This window comes from Quercus lobata, chromosome 10 (assembly GCF_001633185.2).
Source record: "Quercus lobata isolate SW786 chromosome 10, ValleyOak3.0 Primary Assembly, whole genome shotgun sequence".
Taxonomy (NCBI): domain Eukaryota; kingdom Viridiplantae; phylum Streptophyta; class Magnoliopsida; order Fagales; family Fagaceae; genus Quercus; species Quercus lobata.
Genome location: NC_044913.1, coordinates 57,176,559 through 57,199,689, shown reverse-complemented (window position 1 = coordinate 57,199,689; position 23,131 = coordinate 57,176,559). Strand labels below are relative to the sequence as shown.

At 40.1% G+C, this 23,131-nt stretch overlaps 2 protein-coding genes across 8 annotated transcripts; both read right to left on the bottom strand.

The window, feature by feature from the left end:
• Positions 1-5,765: 5,765 nt before the first annotated feature.
• Positions 5,766-10,888, bottom strand: LOC115963225. 7 transcript variants are annotated; one of them, XR_004085756.1, is made up of 7 exons: positions 10,787-10,888; positions 10,549-10,624; positions 10,011-10,109; positions 7,796-9,802; positions 7,615-7,652; positions 6,490-6,548; positions 5,766-6,170 (listed from the first exon to the last, which is right to left on the bottom strand). XR_004085756.1 is itself a non-coding variant. In XM_031082154.1 (6 exons), exons 2-6 carry the CDS (start codon positions 10,618-10,620, stop codon positions 6,082-6,084), a joined length of 357 nt encoding a protein of 118 aa, XP_030938014.1. In that variant the 5' UTR covers positions 10,621-10,624; positions 10,734-10,888; the 3' UTR covers positions 5,766-6,081. The 7 variants fall into 7 exon arrangements, 5 of the variants coding, with proteins under 5 accessions (XP_030938014.1, XP_030938015.1, XP_030938013.1 ...); XR_004085755.1 differs by having other exon boundaries at positions 7,615-9,802; XM_031082154.1 differs by lacking the exon at positions 7,796-9,802 and having other exon boundaries at positions 10,734-10,888.
• Positions 10,889-19,204: 8,316 nt separating this feature from the next.
• On the bottom strand, positions 19,205-22,598 carry LOC115963943 (protein RTF1 homolog). The gene is made up of 2 exons (XM_031083195.1): positions 22,380-22,598; positions 19,205-21,516 (listed from the first exon to the last, which is right to left on the bottom strand). The coding sequence occupies exon 2, from the start codon at positions 21,469-21,471 to the stop codon at positions 19,495-19,497; it is 1,977 nt and encodes a 658-aa protein (XP_030939055.1). The 5' UTR covers positions 21,472-21,516; positions 22,380-22,598; the 3' UTR covers positions 19,205-19,494.
• Between the last annotated feature and the right edge of the window lie 533 nt (positions 22,599-23,131).

Here is a 23,131-nt window from a genome sequence, read left to right as displayed (position 1 = left end):
CCTCGGCCTGGGCTTTTGGGCTTTTAACATAAAGTGGACTGGGGCCTCAGATTTCGGGCCCCACAATAGCCCCTCAAAATCCTGCTGCCCGACTTTTAGTTGGGGAGGAGGGTTTTGGTGACGTTAGGCCCACATTATGACTTGTTCAAATTCGGTACCCCATTATTACTTACATTTTTTCATTTACATGGGAGGCGTGTCAAGATAAGGGCCACTCCTTTATTTTTCGCTCACGCGGGATCCTCTGACATTTCGGTACTCGAGTCGCGCCTTCACGAGGATCTTCCGATCCTACGGCTGAGGATGAGGTTGGAAATTGAGCTGAGTCTGCTTTGTTCGTAGCATCCCTTGGAAATTTGCATGCATTAAATGCCACCGGTTTACTTCTGTGTATAAATAGGGCAGGGGGTCACTCCATCTGCACATGAACTCTCCTGTTTTCTTCAGAATCATACTTCTTCTTTCATATTCGTGATCTTCATTTCTAGTTCCACTCTGCCTCAAAGCAAGATGTTTGAGGCGTGGATGGAGGTGAAAGGTCTCCGCACGCTTCAGAGGCACCGAATCCTCAAGGTGGTGTGGTACGGACAAGGATGGCACAGATTCAAGGTGATCTTCCGTTTTGGTAAGGTGGGAATGATATCCCCCTCTCTTTTAGCCAAAATTCGAAGCAGGTACTGGCCGTGTCAGATTCTCGACGCGTCAGAAGTAGGGTTTTCCGCCGTCAGCGCCGTCTGCTTTGTCGCAGACGTGGTTCTACGGGGGCTCCTCCACCTCCGGCTCTCAGCACCGTTTCTGTAGATGGTGTTAGCCTGAGGTCAGGTTCCCTGCACCTTTTCTTCACTGGTGCATGCCCCAAGTTGGGTTCTTTGGCTGCCTGAGTTATGGGCATGTAGAAGTGTCGAGGAATAGTTTCCTTAGACGACATCTTGGAACAGCAGCCAATCTCTCCTCTGTGCTTCTTCCTCGGCTTTCTCTTTATTCTCTTGTATCTTTTCTTTTCGCTTACGTAGTTAGCCTTAGTGTAAGCTTATTCCAGCTTTTCTTTGTACAGTGTACTACTTCTTTGTCTTAATAAAAGATGAGTTTATTTCCTTCTAGATATTTTTCCTTTTAGCAGCAATAACTTTGTGACTGAATGTTGAATACACGTTTGCCTTTAATGATACTTGGAGCAGAAAAAATGCCTTAAAACAAATTCCTACTAGTTTAAACTTACTGACATTATCAAGCATAACAATGGTAATTCTCAATAAACTAAACAATGGTAATTCTCAATAAATTAAACTCTTGGAACTAACCGGGATAATGGCCGAGCGCTGTGCGATGCATGCTAGACGAATGTCCGAAAACGATAAACTTCTAAATAATTCATCCGAGAGTATAGTCGAGCAGTGAGGGACCTCAATCATGTTTTTGGTAGCATATTGCTCTATGTTGCATCAATCCCTTTGGTACTGAGGATCCGAGGGTAGACTGGGGAATCCATTCAGTATGGGGATTTACCCAACTGTTAATGGGTAGTTCCCAGATAGATTCTAAGGTTCATGTAACGTAATTTTGCTTTTAAGTAATTGATTTCCACATGAGCTTGAGTTCGAGGACCATGCAAGGCCTTGGTTCTGTCCAAAACTTGTGAGATTTCTTTTTCGTACTTGGTTTCCCCATAGGCTTGAGTCTGAGGACCATACAAGGCCTTGGTTCTGTCCAAAACTTGTGATATTTCTTTTTCGTACTTGGTTTCCCCATAAGCTTGAGTCCGAGGACCATGCAAGACCTTGGTTTTGTCCAAAACTTGTGAGATTTCTTTTTTGTACTTGGTTTCCCCATAGGCTTGAGTCCGAGGATAATGCAAGGTCTTGGTTCTGTCCAAAACTTGTGATATTTCTTTTCTGTACTTGGTTTCCCCATAGGCTTGAGTCCGAGGACCATGCAAGGCCTTGGTTCTGTCCAAAACTTGTGATATTTCTTTTTCGTACTTGGTTTCCTCATAGGCTTGAGTCCGAGGACCATGCAAGGCCTTGGTTCTGTTCAAAACTTGTGATATTTCTTTTTCGTACTTGGTTTTCCCATAGGCTTGAGTCCGAGGACCATGCAAGGCCTTGGTTCTGTCCAAAACTTGTGATATTTCTTTTTCGTACTTGGTTTCCCCATAGGCTTGAGTCCGAGGACCATGCAAAGCCTTGGTTCTGTCCAAAACTTGTGATATTTCTTTTTCGTACTTGGTTTCCCCATAGGCTTGAGTCCAAGGACCATGCAAGGCCTTGGTTCTGTCCAAAACTTGTGATATTTCTTTTTCGTACTTGGTTTCCCCATAGCCTTGAGTCCGAGGACCATGCAAGGCCTTAGTTCTGTCCAAAACTTGTGATATTTCTTTTCTGTACTTGGTTTCCCCATAGGCTTGAGTCCGAGGACCATGCAAGGCCTTAGTCCAAAACTTGTGATATTTCTTTTCGTACTTGGTTTCCCCATAGCTTGATCCGAGGACCATGCAAGGCCTTGGTTCTGTCCAAAACTTGTGATATTTCTTTTTCGTACTTGATTTCCCCATAGGCTTGAGTCCGAGGACCATGCAAGGCCTTGGTTCTGTCCAAAACTTGTGATATTTCTTTTTCGTACTTGGTTTCCCCATAGGCTTGAGTCCGAGGACCATGCAAGGCCTTGGTTCTGTCCAAAACTTGTGATATTTCTTTTTCGTACTTGGTTTCCCCATAGGCTTGAGTTCGAGGACCATGCAAGGCCTTGGTTTTGTCCAAAACTTGTGATATTTCTTTTTCGTACTTGGTTTCCCCATAGGCTTGAGTCCGAGGACCATGCAAGGCCTTGGTTCTGTCCAAAACTTATGAGATTTCTTTTTTGTACTTGGTTTCCCCGTAGGCTTGAGTCCGAGGACCATACAAGGCTTTCATTCTGTCCAAAACTTGTAAGATTTTTTTTTACTTTCGTTTATGCTTCGAATGTAAGCCCCTGGATCAGGGCGGGGAGAGCTGGTTTGTGGCCAAAAGCCCCTAGAGCTGCCCTTGCCGGTGGCACCGCAAGGCATAGCCCCTAGCAGAAGTTTATGTTGGAGCAACCGCTGTGTGTTGCTGGAGACGTAGGAAATCTCACGAACCTCTGCTTGCTAGAGAGTCAACTCCACCGCCACCCGCGCCAACGCGCAAGCCTTCCCACAGACGGCGCCAATTGTAGGGACACGATTCTTTTGCGGCCCAATAATGATGTTGGGCTCGCACATGAAAGATCCCTCACAATATGATTTGTAGAGAGTGGGCTTGAAAAGCTGGACCTTGGTCATCGGGCAGCGGTTTAGTTATGGTTTTTCATGGGAGCCCATACGAAGGTGAGTTTGGCCTGAATGACTGAGCCCTACACGGGTGTGGCGTGAAGATCTATCTCCTCGGAATTAGTCCGAGGAGAGTCTCGTCCTAGCCACCCTTCTTTTTTATGAGTTCGTTCTTCTCCCTTTTTCTCTCACTTCTGGGCCTCTCTTGTTAATGCAGCAAGCTTCCCTTTTATATTAGTATTTCCTTCCCGTTCTTCACCTACGTGTCCGTTTCTTCTTGTTCTGGGTGGTTACTTGTCTTGTCAATCCTCACATCAGAGTGGTTGGGAAAAGTTGGACAGCATGGTATGAGTATAGGTTTGTCAGGCGGTGGGCTCCACATTAAGGTGTCGGCAGCCTTCTCCCTTTTACTGCTCTTGTACTGATTTTGTCCTTTTCCTCAGGCTTTTTGGGCATAAAGTCGTCCTCGGCCACATTCTTGGACCTTCAAGGAGTTTTCATTGCGTGTTCTTAGCAATAGGACTCCTCGGCCTGAGCTTTTGGGCTTTTAACATAAAGTGGACTGGGGCCTCAGATTTCGGGCCCCACATTTATCTTTAAAGTTTGGATTAAAATGAAATTGTTATAATTATGTCCGAACTATTTTTACCTTTTTCATTTTAATTCAAACATTTTTTAATGAAGTTTTTATCCAAATTTTAGGGAGACAAAATGTAGCAACTTATAGTTCTTGATACTAATTACTGATTTGATCAAACCATGAGGGATAATTTTTTTGTCCAAAAACTGTGATATCTATTAATTTGGACCAAACGCTTAATAATTTCATTTCAACCCCAAAGATTCATACTATAGACGAAAATAAATTAACAATTGAAAATTTGTGAATTAGATTAGGATAAAACCTAACCAAATTTACCTTTTCTTATCTTATGTTTTCTTTTATAAAGGTTCAGTTCATTTATTTTATTTTTATTTTTTTCCATGAAAATGGCTTTTGATGCAGAGGATGCGCTCTCTTTACTTTTCTCCCTCTTTTTTTCATTACAAAATGAAGGAGGAAGATTCAACCTCTTTTTTTTTTTTTTTCTTTTTTAATTTTATATATACATATTTTTAATTTTTACATCCTCTTAAAGATAATCCAATAATATCATTAAACACAATACTTTTTTTTGGCTCTTTACCTTGGATTCAGCCATAAATGGAGAAACATATTTGGTTGCATATTTTATGTGATATATATATATATATATATATAGAAAATTATGAAATTTTGGTTTGGGTTGAATACTTGTATGCGCAAGATATATCATAAATGGTTGGTTAAGGAATTATAATAAATTTGGTCGGCTGGTTTTCTGAATTGACCCAATTTTAATGGGCAAATTGAGCATTTTAATTGGATATATAATGGATTTAGGTTCAAATGTTTAAATCAAATTAAATTTGGAAAAAAATTTGGGCTTTACGCCATGTGTATCCAAGCTATTTAAGCTATTAAAACATTCCAAAATGAATTTTAATTATTTTTTAGAAAACAAAGGTTTTATACTGAAATTACACGCATGCAAAGTAAAATAGCACCTAAAAAAGGATTGGCTTATATCTTTTTCTCTTAAAAATTGATAAAAGAATTGTCAAGAGCCTTGAGGCTTAATCGATTGGTAACTCCTGTATTCTAAATGGAGACTTCCTTGTTTTATGTTCAATGCATGAGATATATTTACCTTTCATAACATTATCTCTCTCTACAAACTTTTTTTTTTTTTAAGTTATATTATTTATAAGTTTAAGTTTATTAAGTACTCTATGGTTATTTTTTTATTTCTCTTTTTTCTTTGATCATTATTATTCAGTATATTTTATTTATTATTGGTGAGACAATGTCAAAATTAAGGTTAGAATATAAGAATCAAAACAGATATTGATACCATTTACGGGACATGTACAGTTTCAAATATAATTGTTGGTTTAGTAAAATAAGTTTAGTTTCTACTAGCCTTTTGCTTTTTATCTTACGGTTTTACCAAATAAGCAATAAAACCAGTTGTGCCTTGTGCGTAAGCGAAGTTGTGTAGTCTTCAATTCTTCAACGCAGCTCTAACTCAATTCATTCTAACGCTTGCAATAATTGATATACACCCAAAACTTGAAATTTAATTACAACCAAAGTCATGGAATCGATCAACACTAAAAACCTAACAAACTATCCCTTTTCAATTATTTATTTAATAATGAGATACATTTTTTTAATTTTCTACATTCCACCAATTTATTTATAAAATTTCAGACGATGAGATGTTCCACACTGCAAACTAAATACAATCTCCTCAGCTATTATTACTCAAAAGCCTTAGTAAAATAAGCAGATAACTTATGACAAGAAGTGTCCTCCAAATTTCAACAGAAAAAAACCGAACAAATAATTCTCATCCTAACTATGCACTATATCAGTTTATTTTAAGAATGGACCGCTCAATACAACAAAATCAACTGTCATTATTATTCATACCCAAAAGTATCATTTATAACTTACAAGGGCGCACACCAGGGCATAAATTTCTTGTTGACACACAAGCAAGAGTTATAGAAACCACATAAGCTAAAGCCTTATCCATACCTTCAAAGATATACACTCCACGAAAGAGAGAAATTCAAAAGTATAATCTACTACAATTTACTGTCCAAAGATGAGCTCATCAGCCTGGCCATTAATTTAATCTTGTACTGGTTTAGCTGCCACCAAATTACTGCAACTTGAGGGAATTCAAGAAATCTCAAAGATCATATCTAAATCAGCATTCCACTTCCATTTCAACTCGAGCTTGGCCACAAGGAATTAAGTCTAGCTGCACTCTTGCAGTTGTTTCTAAGCTGAATAAACCTGAGTTGGCAGATGAATCAAAATTTCATCATTAAAAACAGGCACCTTCGTTGTAAGACTCACCACCTGCCAGAGAATGTGCAAAAACTTGAAACAAAGTGTTCTTGTGAAATGTGTTAAAATGCACTTTCTTCCGAGATGTGTTTAAAAAAATGGGAAAAAAAAACCAGAAAATTTGAACATTTTCTACCATTCGTAAACCATGCTTGGAATTTATATCATAAAGAATAACAACCATTGGCCATGTCAATCATACACAACTTTCAAGAAAAAGGGGAAAAAATAGCAGGGCATAAAACATTTGAGCCAAGCCAGTAACCTGGGATTAAAAGTGAACTTCTGCCAATGATCATGCAGCCCTTTATGCAAGTGGTTTCCCTAAAATAACAAAATGATCAATTAGTATTCGAATGAAGATGTTAATAATAAATATATTAGCACTTCAAAATTTTGAGTCCAGCCCCCAAAAAGAAAGAAAAGTGGAAGAATATCATATATTTACAGAAAATGTTGCTGGAAAACAACCGACAAGGTAAATAGATTAATGCAATTATGATGCTTTATATTCACACTAATCATGCTGTGTAGAAATTTAAATTAGTTGTTAGCATTCATTCTTTGCTGTGTCAAGGCAATCTATTTGTCTAGAATTCAGTAAATTTGCTTATTGTGAACAAAAATGGGTCACATAATTATCTTATTCTTCAACTATAAAAACTTTGGTTCGTACTAATGTCCATCACACATGCTTATTTCAGCAAATGCATGCTTGAACTCATTTGCACACAAGTAGAGGGGAGGGAATAACTTCCTCTCCTTTGCAAAGCCTCAAAATTATTAGCACAGATAATTCATATACAACACATCCTTATTGGAAACTTCTCTAACACTCATGCAGTGTAACTGTCGTCTGTTCCCTGGCATGAACATAAAAGAATCCTAATCATGGGTATAGCTTCCAAACTCATAATCACCTCTACACATTCATCTCTAATCTTTCTCAATAAAGAGAAACTTTAGATTATTTAATTTTTTTTTTATATCATAAAATTTTCCTTTGAACCTTCCTTAGTCTTCAATGCTCTTCTCACATTTGCAAAGAAATTCAAACTATTTTTCTCAAGCTTTTTTGGCTATATGTTTATACTAAAAATTCTTCCTTCCATCAAAAAGATATCCAATGCCCCCCCCACCTCCCCCCGAGGCATCCCTCAGAAAGAACAGTTTTTGACATGGATGAAAACTCATTAAAAAAAAAAAATCTTAACATTCTTTTTGGCTTTGGTTGAAAAGGGCCTCACAAGAATGATTCATGAATAGTTCACAAAAGGCTGTTTAAGTTTAGAGAGAACATGAACACCATCATGTTTATGCAAACCAATAAGAAGTTGGCCCATGAAAATGTGAGAAAATATAAATTTATAGAAAAGTGTGGCCATCTTACGCAATTTTTGTACAATTGAAGCAGCCCCAGCAACATAGCTGTCATCAGAAAATAGAGGTGAAAGTTCCATTAGGTCTCCTGGGCTGCTATTGAACTCCATCAAGTATTTCAAGAATTAAATTAATAACATGGAGTTAGTGAATCCTAAACAAAGGGTAGCATAAACTAAATGATCAATTACCAACACTCCATGAGCAATCATCAGGTCAGAATATCAACAGGGGTAAGACAAATTTGTTTTTCAGCTCTAACACTGCAGCTCAATCTTGGGAGGATATTAAGAATTTCTTGGGGGTGGCTGCCTCTCAAAGTTATGATCACTACTTGGGTCTACCCTCCCTGGTGGGCCGCGCCAAAAAGAAATCTTTTAGCATCATCAAAGAAAGAATCGGGAAGAAGCTTAAGGGCTGGAAGGAGAAACTCCTATCCCAAGCTGGCAGGGAAATCTTAGTAAAGGCAGTTGTTCAGGCGATTCCCACCTACACCATGTCGTGTTTTAAGCTCCCAAAAGGGCTGATCAAGGAAATCGAAATACTCATAAGAAAATTTTGGTGGGGTTACAAAGGAGAACAGAAGCGCATTCACTGGATTAGTTGGGAAAAATTGTCTTCCGAAGAGTGAGGGGGGTATGGGATTTAGGGAGTTAAATAAGTTCAATGATGCCCTTCTGGCCAAACGGATTTGGCACTTGACGAACCATGAAGACTCTCTCTTTCACAAGGTTTTCAAGGCCAAGTTTTTTCCGGATTGCTCAATATTGGAGGCAACGAGTCATCATAAAGGTTCACTCGCGTGGAAAAGCATTCTCCAAGCCAAACATGTCATTGAATCAGGTTCAATTTGGAGAGTTGGTGATGGCAAGTCAATCAAAATCCAAGGGGATAATTGGCTACCAACCCAAAGCTGCAGAAGGGTCATTTCCCCAATTCCTCTCTTGGCCCGGTGTCCACTGTAAGAAACCTGATTGATGATGGCTCCCGTACCTGGAAGGCTGATCTGATTAAGCACGAGTTCCTTCCTCACGAAGCTAATATTATTGCTGGTTTGCCGTTGAGCTTAAATCAGATCCCAGACTTACAAACTTGGTTCCCTTCAAGCCAGGGTAACTACACCACTCGGAGTGCATACCAGATGTTAGCTAAATCTGATAGGAGTCTTGTTCCAAACTGCTCCAACTTGGGTCGAAACAAAAGAATGTGGTCTGGAATTTGGTGCTTGCTGGTCCCCCACAAGGTTAAGCACATGTTGTGGAGAGCAACTCACGAAGCTATCCCAACCCTGCTAAACCTGTGGAAACGCAAAGTGGTCTCTTCAGTCACCTGTCCTATGTGTCTCTTGGCTTGTGAGGACTCCATTCATTCCTTGTGGAGCTGCCCAGCTTTGCGGGTCATTTGGGAAGCTACTGCAGCTGGTCAGAGGCTTCTAAAATACAGATTCATGACATTTGCTGACCTCATGGAGACGGTAGTGGAGATGAAGGACTGCTTCGATATCAACCTGGTAGCTGTGATCTTGTGGATGATTTGGGAATGTAGAAATTCTGACCGCGTGGGGGGCTGCTCTACTGACCTTCGTACTATTCGTGTTAAGGCTTTGACCTTTCTCCATGATTTTTCCTCGGCTCAGATTCCTCGACAGGTGCAGCTTTCAGTTTCTGGCAGCAACTCTAGGTGGATTCCCCCTAATCCTTTGACGTATAAGGTGAATTTTGACAGGGCAATTTTTAAGGAATTGGGTGCTGCTGGTGTGGGTATGGTTATCCGAGACTTTGAAGGTTTAGTTATTGGCGCCTTGGCTGAAAGAATACCTCTGCCATGTTCAGTTGCTACGGTGGAAGCCTTAGCGTGTAGAAGAGCAGTCTTATTCGTGAAGGAGATGAGTATTTTTGAAGCCACTGTCGAGGGGGATGCTGAGATTGTCATCTCGGCTCTTAAAGATGGTAGGACCAGCAACTCCGAATTTGGCCATATCATCCAGGATTCCCTTGTGTTAGCAAATGAGCTTCGCTTTTGTGTTTTCTCTCATGTAAAAAGATTAGGCAATACTGTTGCCCATTACCTTGCCAGAAAAGTCAAATCTGGTAATGAGCTACAGGTTTGGATTGAGTCCACACCTGATGACATAGCTCCTCTAGTGTACCGTGACTTTTTGTACTCTTTTTCCTTTTCAATGAATTTGACCCTAGGGTCTGGATTCTCAACAAAAAAAAAAAAATACCAAATACATTTATCAGCTCTATTGTTTGACTAACAGTTTCTCGCTGTGCATCTACACTATAACAAGAAAATAACATATAAATGAAAACCTACAATAGCCAAGTTTCAATGGAGATGGTGACAATTATATTCAGTGCAGGGATCAGGGGCTTATGGCAGTAAAGCATAGGAAAACTTTACCTGCAAGTGATCTATCTTGGCAGCAGTAAGTCCGACACTTGAAATACGTGAATCTAACCTTGCAAAGCTACCAAACAAGCCATCCACACCTTTTTCCAGCTGAAATGAGATGTATAGTTATTGTTTGCAACTCCAACTCCATTTTCAGATTCAAATTCATCAAAGGCACTAGCATCCAGAGTATTTTAGTGACTTACATGTTCCCACTTTTCCAATGAGTTGAAAACCATTAATAAAGACAACATGCCAGATTACATTAATTCAGTTCTAATGAAACACGACACAAGAAGCATCAATCCCAATCCCATACTCATGGTCCTGAACAAGTATTGTGAAAACTATAGAAAAGGCCAATAACATGCAATCCCCCACCCCCCCCCCCCCCCCCCCCACAAAAAGGCAGGTTCCCAAATATCCAAAATGTAAAGAAATTTTCACTATTTTGGATGTTTCACAAACACCTTCTATCTGGTCTTTTTGGAATCTAGAATTCATAATATTTCACAAAATATTAAAAACCAACAGACTGATGCCTTACCTCAACAAGTGTCTTGCAGTGCTTAAGAGTCTTGAACAGACACCTCCTCCTTGAGATTGTACAGTCTTCCATCAATCTTCAAGCAGTATGAAACAATAAATAAATAATGAAACCACAGAAAACAATTAATTATTAATTATTTCTTTTTTCTTTGAAGTCCATGTTCAATATCCAAAAAAGCGTACTTGTTTTAAAAGTTCAACCAACTTCTTATAAGATCATTGAATAGAGCTAAGACCTTATCCACTTCGGGAAACAAAGGTGCAGCAGCCGATTTCGCTGTGGCATCCCCTCTCAAATGTCAATTCGGCAGAGCATCGTTTCCATTAATACCACTACTATGGCCCCCTTCTGATGAATCCGCTACTTTGTCTTATATAAGTTTAAGGTTTTTTTATTTTTTTTATTTTTAACATTGTTAAATTATGGATTCCCCCAAAAACTTAAACTATTAGGAAATGGTTAATTCAATCATTTAACAATAATTTTAACAATCATAGGGAATCTTTCTAAAGAAGAACCCTTTGGATTCGTCTCTAGCTCCGGGCAACTAACCTCACCTAACACCTGTCAGAATAAGTTGTCGGGTCAAATGAAAAAACGATGGAAGAAGCTCAGAGGTTATGAGACTCGATAAGTTGAGAGAGAGAGAGAGAGAGAGAAAGAGAGAGAGAGCTCAGGATTTCAAGACTGATCTACGATTCCAAAGTAGTGCTGTAAAGTGCGGCTCTAGTGCCTGGGTTGCAAGAGACTCCTTGAAGAAATTGAAACACACTGGTACAGTGAAAGAATATGTTAAGACATTCAATTCTTTGATACTGGATATCAAGAACATGTCAAAGGAAGACAAGTTGTTCAATTTCATGTCTAGTTTGCAACCTTAGGCACAGTTGGAGTTAAAGAGGCAAGCAATGCGTGATCTGCCCGCTGCTACGTCTACTGCAGATACTTTAGTGGACTATAAGTATAATAAGCCTAGTGGAAGATGATGCAGATGCTGATAAAGGAAAATTTGACCCTGTGACAATTGGTATTAGAACCTAGCTCTGATACCAATTGTCACAGGTTCAAATTTTCACTCAAATTTTCTATCTATGATGGCCCTAAGTCCCTGACTTAGTCTCAACCAACACCACATACTACAATAACACTTAGAACAGATTATATAAGGGCGTATACACACACAACACACACAATATTTACAGGGAACCCACCCCCAACCTTTATTACTTAATCTCCAATACAAAAGGAAATCTCTTTACAAGCCTAGAGAATTACACAGAATTTTTCCAATGCTAAATGCACTCTACTCTTGACACCCCCAATAGCCTTAGGGTTAAATACACAGAATTAATTGCTATGGTAGTTACTGACAAGAAGGTCACCATAATATTATGCCTAAGGATCCAGCTTGCTAAGAGAATCAGAGGCGAGAGGGCTTAGAGATTGATAGTGATAGGGGTATTTTCATCTAAGAAAGTCTATGAGCACTTTGACCTGTCAGGGTGAAATACCTTGTCTTTGAACCCGTCAAGATAAAAACTTCCTCCAATGGGACCTACCAACCAAGGACCCATTAGGATAAACTCCCCCTTCAATCCCTTTAAAATCCCGATGTTTTGATGGTCCACTCCCCTTGAAAACCCATCAGGTAGCTCGTGTATATGCCCGACAAACGATTCACACCTTGTCATTTGCATATCCACGAATGGATGATCATACTGACAGTTGAGCATGCTGGGTGTGGACACAACGGGGAGTCGCCACCTAGTTTTTGCAATGGCCTAGAAACCATGAATATAGCGTCCTTTCAAGAAAGGACCATTGATCTTACTACTAGAGATATGGGTTCGAAGTTAAGGTATGGTCTTGGAAAGGTGTTAGGCACCCAAAACAGCCCAACCCTAAGGTTGGCTTCCTCTCATTGTGTATTATGTCTTGATCTCATTAAAGGCACATTCAATATTGTTATTCTGAACTCACACACATGCTAGCATTCATCTAACAATCAACATGGCATCAGACATCCCTAACCATACATCTATCATGTTTGTCATCACATCACAAACCCTAGCATACATCTAATCATGCATATCATCACATCATAAATCTTAACATTCATCTAGCATGGTAAACAAACATAGATCATCACATGAGATCAAGCATCAAACAAAAACATTACATCATTAAAATGCATGTTCATACAAGGCAAAAATGATAGGCATGGCAAACAAACATAGATCATCACATGAGATTAAGCATCAAACAAAAACATACATCATTAAAATGCATGTTCATACTAATGCATGACTTACCTTACTGCATCTTAGCACCTATGGCCTTAATGAATGGGCATATGAATGCATGTTCATGGTATTAAAACAAGAAAATAAAAGGAAAACTCTAATCTAGCATATTAAAGACAATCAAACACATAAACAGGGAAGCAGGGACTCAAAAGCATATAAAAAAGGTTAAAACAGAGGCATATGATGTAAAACAAACAAGGCAAAAGAAGCAAAAAACTCAAAATTAGGGTTTTTGGGCACAAGTATACGTGCGGATACATAAGCCTGCGTTGTATGCGTACGCATACAACGAAGGACACCCAATCCTATGTGAAGGCGTGTGACAAGTGTCAACACTTCAGCAACATTATATGGTGACCATCGAGACAGCTCACTTCGATGAATGCTCCATAGCCCTTCGCTTAATGGGGACTCAAAATCATGGGACCCTTCCCTACAGCGATACAACAACTCAAGTCTCTCGTTGTAGGAATCAATTACTTTACCAAATGGGTAGAGGCCGAACCCTTGGCTATTATCACCAAGAAGAATGTCCAAAGTTTCGTCTAGAAAAACATTGTTTGCCGCTTAGGGATTCCTAGAGTTTTTGTTTCTAATAATGGAAAGCAGTTTGACAAAGACGCATTCAAAGACTTCTACCAATAGCTAGGGATCAGAAACCACTACTCTTCACCTGCTCACCCACAGGCCAACGGACAGATTGAGGTTACAAACCGATCCTTGCTCAAGATAATCAAGACTCGGCTTGAGGGGGTAAAGGGGATATGGCCAAACAAACTATTGAGCATCTTGTAGGCATACAGGACAATGGCCCAAACACCCACAGGTGAAACACCATTTTGCCTTGCATTTGGAAATGAAGGTGTTATTTAAGTAGAAGTAGGGCTTGCTAGCTACAGGATAGCTCACCATGATGAAGCGAGGAACGAAGAAGGAATATGCCTACAATTGGATCTACTAGATGAAGTCAGGGAGATGGTTGAACAACAAATGACCCGCTATCAGAACCTCATGGCCAAGCATTACAACACCAAGGTCGAGCCTCGGCACTTTGATGTTAGGGACCTTGTCCTAAGGAAGATAACAACAGCCATCAAAGATCCCACACATGGCAAGCTAGGCTCCAATTAGGAAGGACCCTACCGGATCGTAGACTGCTATAGAAGGGGCACCTACCACCTAGAAATGCTCGACGAACAAAGGTTCCATCACCAAACACCAAGCACCTAAGAAGGTACTACCAGTAGTGCATAAGCTACAAACTATGTTATCACTTTTCCTTTAAATTTCCTTAAGTAGACTGTTAAGTTTTTCAGTTGTTCAATTTTTGCTAAGTAAACTCCAAAGGCCCATCGGGCAATTTATCTACATTTTTCATATATTAGGATTATTTTTAATAAGAAGAATTATTCTTGAAGAATTATCTGTTTACAATAAGGAAAAGCTATAAAAATCTTAAGTCCTACCTACGGGGTAGACTGACGACCAAGGACACCGACAGGTGCCTGGTCACTTATAAATTTTTGAAGTCCTACCTATAGGGTGGACTAACAACCAAGGACACCAACGAGTGCCTAGTCATTTACAAAAAATTTCTAGTCCTACCTACAGGGTAGACTAATGACCAAGGACACCAACGGGTGCCTAATCACTTTTATTCAAAGTCCTACCTACGAGGTGACCAAGGACACTGACGGGTACCTGGTCACTCACTTATATTCTAAATCCTACCTACGGGGTGGATCAACGACCAAGTACACCGACAAGTGCATGGTCACTTATGAAAATTCGAAGTTCCACCGCGGGGTGAATTGACAACCAAGGACACCGATGAGTGCCTAGTCACTCACTCATATTCTAAATCCGATCTACGAGGTGGACCGACGACCAAGCACACCAACGGGTGCCTAATCACTCAAAAATTCTAAGTCCCGCCCATAAGGTGGACTGACGACTGATGGTATTGATGGGTGTTTGATCACTTACCTACCTCTGCCTAACCTTACGGCCAAAGGTACCGATGGGCATTTTCATTTAAGCATTAGCTGCTAATCGAACGGATGAACCAGCATAGCAACAGATGTCTAATCTACTGCCAAAATAAAAGTCATCTCGTTGAGCTATCAGCCTAATCTTATGAAAGAGCACTCAGGCTATGGCCTAAGCTAAAACCAACGGGCACAAACACTTAACATTTTTGCTAAATTTTATGAAAAAGCACCCTCACTTCAAGTGAAGCCAACAAATGCTCAGGCTATGGCCTAAGCTAAAACCGACAGGTGCAAACACCATTTTCTATTGTTTTTAGAAAGCATTCTCATTAGGAATAAGGTATTCACAACCGATGGATACACCACAGTTAACAAAGTGCAAACAATGTAAAGAATAAATGAGAAATAAGAAATGCATTATATAAAATATGACGGGGGTATAAAATGTACTTGTACCCAAAACAAGGCACCCATATTGTTTTCAAATTACATACAAAAATAAAAGAAAAAACTTTAAGCTTGGGGGTTGTCGGTGCCCTTGGTTGGCTACTCGTCGGTCTCTTTCCCTTCTGGTTTGTCTACTCCCTTGTCCTCTAGACTGACGGCTTCCTCCTCTTGAAGGTTGGCCTCCTCCTCGTCTAGTACATCACCACCGACAGGGGTCATTGGGATTGAGGTGTTTATCTGGACTTGGGAGAAATCCATGCCAGGGAACGAAAGGATGGCCTGCTTGTGAAAGTCCTCGAAGCCGTTGCCATATTGGATCCTAATCTCGTCAAAGTAAGCTTGAGACGTCTGGAACTCCGCGATAGCCTCGTCCTTGACCTTGTCCACATGCTTATGAAGAGTAGTCAACCCAGTCCTTAGGTTAGAGTTCTCCTTCATTAGCTGCTCAACCTGATGGGCGCTCCCTTCCAGTTGAATCACCTTCTCTTTTTGCTATTTCAACTTGGTGTTCAAGAGATGGATGGCCTCTTTGTAACCCTTTACCTTGTCCTCTTCAACCCCCAGACGGGTCCTCAAGCACTTAACCAACACCTCCCTCGTTGTGCACCTAATTTGGAGGGCCCTTATCTTCACCAAGGCTTGGAAACAGACAAACAAGAAGAGTTACACCTAAATAACCTACATACTCAAACAAATGAGAGGCAAAGAAAGAAACCACAGCTCACTCTTATCACATCAAAGAGGCACAAATCTCCCAGTGCCTCAACCTCGTGCTTTGAGCACTCGTCTATATCAACATCGTGGACGAACGAGTGAGCCGTGTCCACTACAAACTCCTTGCTCTTCACCGGTAGAGGGATAGAAGGGTGGACGAGAGGACCCTGAGAGGTTATTAAACCTTTGGACCATCTTCGCTTGATCTAGACGGTCAGAAAAGCCTTGGACCTCCTTGCTAAATTGGCCTGCATCCGTCAGTTGCTTTCTCTTCTGGCTAACCATCGTAAGAGGGATTGACGGCTTGCCAAATTTGGTGTGAAGAGCAACAGCCTTCCTGATCTCGGCTTGCTTGTTCTTCCCAGCTTCCATTTCTAAAACCGAAAAGGAAAATGAGTCAGGTAGGAAATCTAAACTACATAAAGAACCAACAAATGAAAACACTTACGAATTCGAGAAAAGGAATCGAGTCGTCAAGCTTCAAGAGTAGGAATGGGTCCTGCACAAAAAGCGTGAAGAGTGTTTAGAGTGATGAGCCTTTTCCAAAATCTTTGTTCAAAAGGAATGGCCAACACCCGCTCAAGGAAATCTTCTTGTTCCAAAGTGATTGTCTAGCAAGCTTTGGTTGAAATGTAAAAAGAAACAAGTTAGTTGGAAAAAAATATAAATAAAACTGACGGTTAAGGTAATATGCAACCGAAGACTTACCAAACTTGTCCAAAATTCCCCAGGCATGATCATAGAAACCACCTAAACTATCCCATTCGTTGGGTCTACACACCCAATAAACCCCTTGGATAAAAAAGAACCTACTCTTCCACTGATGGTTGAAGTCGGGCATGTCAGACACCAACCTCAGTGTTACCCAGCAACACACGAAGTTGTAAAAGCCCTTTAATTATGTGATCTCCTAGGGCTTGTGGCAGTAGAAGAATTCTTCGAGAGTTAGGGATCGGTAGCCCCCACTTAGCTAATCCCACAAAACCTCAGCACCTATGAAGATTCTCCAAGCATTGGGGGCTATCTGGCAGACGGATACACCCATGTAATCCGCTAACTAACAATGGAGCTAGTTAAGAGGTAGCCTCAACCCTGTGATAAAGGCGGCCCCATAAAAGCCAACCTCATGTGACTCCCCTGCATAGAATTTCTCCCTTTTATTAGCCTTCCAAATGGGGATATCATTGGGGATCTAGAAACAAGGTCTGAGTTTGCGAAAAACCTCATTTGTCATGCTCACTGGAAAATCATTGACTAACTAGATTTGGGGAAGCATGACTTTTCAATGACCACGTCTCGACGGACTGGCTTCCCCCTCCTCCTCGGAGGGTGAATCTATCGACGACTCCCTCTCAGAGCCAGACGGGTTATTTGACACATACTCGTAATCTGACAATGAATGTTCACTTGTCGCTTCACTATTTCCTGACATTCCCTCACCTATAAGCGACGGATGGAAACTAAGATTCTACTCACTCAAACTCCCAAACATAGGACTGAAAACTACTTATAAAAAAAAAGAAAAAAAGAAAAAAAAAAAAGAAATGATAAAGCTACAAGAAAAGAAGAGAGACTTACATAGTTGCTGCCAATGGTAGTAAGCAATGAATAAATGAAAGCGACGATTATCCTTTAGGCAACGAGTGACTTCCAAAGAAACCGACAAAAGGAAAGAGCTCTAATTAGGTGCTTGAAAGTAAAAGAACATGGCAAATGAAAGGCTAAGAGTGGCATTGAACTATTTACAGAATGAAGGAGCACGAAAAACGAAGCGATGCTATAATTCAAGTTGCCTAATTAGGGATCGCCACGTGTCACCTAGCCTTGCTAAAAGACATTTTCACCCCTATAGATGGCACGACGGTCTAGACAAAGGAATTAATGACTAAAAAGCATCTCGTACTCCATTGCCCATTGGCTACCCCAACGAACAAGAGAGTAAGGAGTAACTGATAGGGGTATTTTTGTCTAAGAAAGTCTGTGGATACTTTGCCCCGTCAAGGTGAAATACCTTGTCTTTGACCCGTCAGGATAAACACCCCATTCAATCCCTTTAAAATCCTGACGTTTCAATGCTCCATTCCCCTTGAAGACCTATCGGGTAGCTCGCATATATGCCCGACAGACAATTGACACCTCATCATTTGCATACCAATAGATGGATGATCATACTGACGGTTGACCATGATGGGTCCCACAAGCCTTTACGTATTCTCCACACATGTGTCTCTATATAGAAATAACTTGCACACCACGCCCAAAGACCCTACTACACGTTTGTGTCTTCCCTATATGGGAAGAGAAACACTAAGATCTTAGAGCCTTAACTCCAAATCCTCTCTATAAGGAAAGCTACTACATTCAAGGGATATTGATCAGCTCTATACCACTATATAAGTACCAGATCTTCTCTTCCTTAAAGTATATGAAAATTCCAAACTCTGACACTACTGAATTTTTGGAGATTTTTCTATCATTGACCTAACCTTCGGAGGGTCTTGGGCTGGCACTCCACTAGTGTTCTCTATTGCTTCTTTGTTCTCTTGTTCTTCGAGTACCCTCATTGACGCGCGTGTGGACGGTCAACTCATTGACGATTTTTATGCATCATCAGATAGACAAGTTTATGTTGCTCTAATTTGGTTTCACAGGTTGTAGTAGTAGTAGTAGTAGTAGTATATGACCATGTTTTTGATACACTTGTAGTAGAGTTAAATACGATTGAGAGTAATATCCATAAAACTTGTAGCTGTCCATTTGATTCTACACCTACAAGAACACCAAAATCAGAAAAATATATTATGGCTCTGGTTGCCCTTGCCCAGACCAGCAGCAGCAAAATGCAGAGCTTTTCATCAATTGGTTAACATCTCCTGCATAAAAAAAATGAGTTTTGAGCACCTGGCTGCAATCACTCTCAATATCTTTTATCTATAGTTAGAATGAATGCCCATGGCTATGCCACCAAGCAGGCTTGCCTGTTTTCCACCTCTCAATAGCTATATTGATTTTGTAAATCGGTGATGACATGTTCTTAGGGAACTTATTCCAAAATATCAATCTTAATAATCTCTGCTACTGTGCTAATCTTTCATTCCAAACATCCATGCTGTGAGTGAGGTGAGTGGATGATGTCATGCCAGATGCCTCCAAATGTTCCACAACTCTTCCTACAAAGTCAGCAAAACATATCTATTGAACACCCAAACATTCTCAGACCAGGGTTACGGTATTATAATGTTTTACACAGCAAGCATCCCAAATAACAAAAGAAGCAACTTTAGTGTCTCACTGCCGCAACAGTTGGGCAAAACAAATTGTAATAAAAGTAATTATCAGGAATGCTTGTATAAGACAAATTTGTTCTAGGACACAATAACATATCAGGTTTATGTTTACCCCCCACCCACATAACAAAGAATAAAATACAAGCTTTATCTTATACATCTGCATCACTGAATCAATTTGATTCAAGAAACAACATTTCAGAGAAGCCCTCTTCTTCTCTTATAGTCACTAACCGTCAGGGTCAGTGCATGCCTCCTTCCATCATTCTCAGGGACTTTGCATCCAATTGTTGCTTCAATTCTTTGTTTCCTTGCCATGAATCCAGCCTGAGCTCCTTGGGGCCCACCAAACCTCTGAAGAGCAGCCAATGAAATTGGCAGCTCAAAATTATGCAGCAAATTTGACTCTGTCCCTTGATCCACAGGAGCACTAGTATCAACCAACTTCCCGGCATCAGCTGCAGCTTCCAAGGCTGCAGCTGTAGCGGCCAAGCCAACCTCTGTGATTACCTTTTCTCCAGTCACATTACTGACTACAACTGTAGCAGATGCACCATTAGCATCACCATTTGCCACCGTGGCCCCATTGGTTCCACCAGGCTTTGAAATGTAGTAATTCCTTGACCTAGTCCATCTCCTTGAAAAGGGATCATAACCAGCCTCCCCTGCTTTTAAGCCCGTGTTTATGGGTTTCAGTTCTGATGCATTTTTGAAATTCTCAACCCTGTTCTTTCTGTTCATCTCAGCTAGCCTCATGGCCTTGGTATCTTTCTCCTTTGTTTGCCGGGATGCCTCTAATTGCTGCAGTCTTGTCTTGATCCTCTCCACCTCTGCCTCATCATGCTTGCTTTGTGCAATTTCCAACTCCCTCCTAAGCCGGTCCTTCTCAGCTGCTACATTAAGTGGTCTTGACAAAGAAGATTTTTTCTCTTGCAACATCTGCTTCACAGTGGCCGCCGAGTAAACATATGTGTTGGTTTTCTTAATAGCCTCCTTCTTTTCCAACACGTCCTGTTTGCTTGGCATCCGACCCCCGCTTCGTTCTACCTCCTTAATCCACTGTTTATACTCCTCCTCTAGTGGAGCTGAGTCAGAAACCATAGCCATCTGCCACCTGGCAGCAGAGCTTTCATTGCCCCATATAACATTTAGATACTTATACGTGGTTTTATTCTCCAGTCTGTACTGCCTGTCAGGTTCTGTGGCATCAACATTTCGGACCAAGCAAAGCCTGTATATAGGTCCAGATTTTGACCTCCCGATTCCAACCCTCACAAAGCAACCCACAATCAACTCCTCAAAGAATGGCTCCATAAACCATTTTCCTAGCTTTGACCTCCGAATAGTAATTTCCTTTATATCATCAAAAGATGGAACCTCAGATCCAGACATGCCCCTCTCGTCATCACTGTCAACCATTGCACCATCCCCTGTTGATCCTTCATCTTCACTGTGGGACCTACTTTCACTCTCACTCTGACTAGAACTACTCACACTTGGTCTAGTGAAAGTTTTTCGCTTTGGTGAGAAAGTTCGATTCCCTGAACTTCCTCTAGATGCATCTCTTAATTTACGGTGAGCCTCTGGGTCTTGCTGCTTCAATCGCTTTGCTCGCAATTCATTCAATGCATCATCCTTGGCGGACCTGTCAGCAGATCTGGGTGTCAAGCGCAGACGAGATTGTGGAAGAGGTGGAGTCTCTTTTCTAGATTGGGTGGTCTTTCCGCTATCCCTCTTTGATCTAATTTTCTCCCGTAAATTCTTATCATTTTTCTTGGATGCCCTATCTGACAAGATCATCTCTCTTTCAAGTTCAGTCATCTGTGCAAGCTTTCGCCTGTCATCTTCATTCTTATAAAGATCCTCACCAACATCAGATTCATCACTGCTGTCACCCTCACGATCAGACACACCATCATCATCACCCTCTTCCTGGCTGCCCAGATCATCATCTCTTTCAGCAGGGTCCAACCTCTTCTTCAAAGGAACTTGAGATCCAGAGGGCTTTCTGCTTGCATAATCACGATCATCATCTGAATCATCATCCCTAGAGTCACTTCCACCATCAGAATATGAACCCTCACGTCGCCTTCTAGATGGTGGAACTGTGTTCCTTCTGCCTGCTGAACTGGTTCTTCCTGCAGCCTCCAGGAGCAAATTTTCTAAGTCTGCCATAATATGCTATGTCTCTGTATAAGCTGTGATAATATGCACCCCCTCCTGAATAAGCAGTGAAGTGTTCGTTTATTAGTTTCAGTAGTCGAGACAGTAAAAAAGAGAAAAACGATGTGTGTATATATATATATATATATATATATATATGACCACAAGATGTATCATAGTTTTTTTTTGACACATCAATGACTTACAACTTTCTTTTCCATGTATTGGTAAAAACTGTTTAATTTTATGTCAAGCATATTAGTAGATCTGATTTTTATTTAGTCTGAAGTTCATTGTGAATTATATGAATGAGTTCTCTTTGTTAACTACACAAGTTCATCCAGTCAAGGTTATAGTGAATTTTAAGAATGACTTGTATTTGTTCACTAGCTCAACCACATGGATCAAAGATCAATCCGTAGCATTCATTCATTGATTTAGATTTGAAGCTATAACATGATGGGACTTCTAGTCTGATTGCAATGGCATCAAACCGATTTGCCAAACTCTCATTTAACGCACAGTGTCATAAATTTACAAATTCAACTTTATAAATTTATGTTTCCTCTCCTTTTCTTTTGAGAAACAAATTCATAGGCAAACATCCCAACCCAAGTATTTTCCAAACTAAGTTTAAGAACTTTGTTTTAAAGATTTCATTAAAAAAAAAAAAAAAAACAAAAAAGCAAAAAACTGTTGGTAAATTCTAACAAAAATTACCCAAAACTCGTTTCTAAAATTATAAATAAAAAAAATAAATAATAATAATCAGAGCAGACCAAAGAGAATGATAAAACATAGAAAATCGATGTACTTTAATATCGTTGATCGAGCGAGTTTAAGGGAGCAAAAAGAAGCAATAGTATAAAAGAAACCCTAGCGAGTGAGCAAAAATTGGGGGGATGAAGTAAGAAACATACCTTGTTGGAGGTCAGATCGTGGTTTTGATGTCGGATTCTTGTAGAGACAGAGACAGAGGGCTTTTGTTTCAGCAGAGTTGAGGAGGAAATTGTGTGTGCGTGTGTGTGAGTAAGTACACAGTATTTCGCTATTTCAGTTTCATCTATTGACTACTTTATACCAACATTCCTGCGCCAGCGCTTTACCTCTTCTTTGTGGGCATGTTGAAAGTCATGAAGATACACTATACCCTATACGACAGCCAAAAAAAAACAACTTTATAACTATAAGAGACACAAAATACGCATATTCGTATGTGTACCAGGATACTCCCAAAATTATACTTCAGCCCCAACTTTTGTGAGTGTCGTGTCTTTCACTAATACAATAATTCTACAAACACGGCAAATTTCACTTTTTTGCCACAATATTTAGGGTGGTAAAACTTGTGAAGTTGTGATTACTTCGACAATACTTTCATATGAGACTATCACTGATATAACTTTTATTATATTATGATATGATATCAATCAAAATTTGTTACTAATATAACTTCTATTTTTAATGGTTAAATAAGAGATTTAAAGTTCAATTTTCGCCTATGCTAAAAATCAATTCGTATCTTGGTCTGATACTAAAAAACACAATTATCAGAAGTGGACATCACAGATTGAAATTCTATAAATAAACCAATTTTGAAACAAATTGTGAAATTTGTTATGTAAACTTACTAATCAACCTATTGAAAAAATTTGCTAAATAATGTTATTTT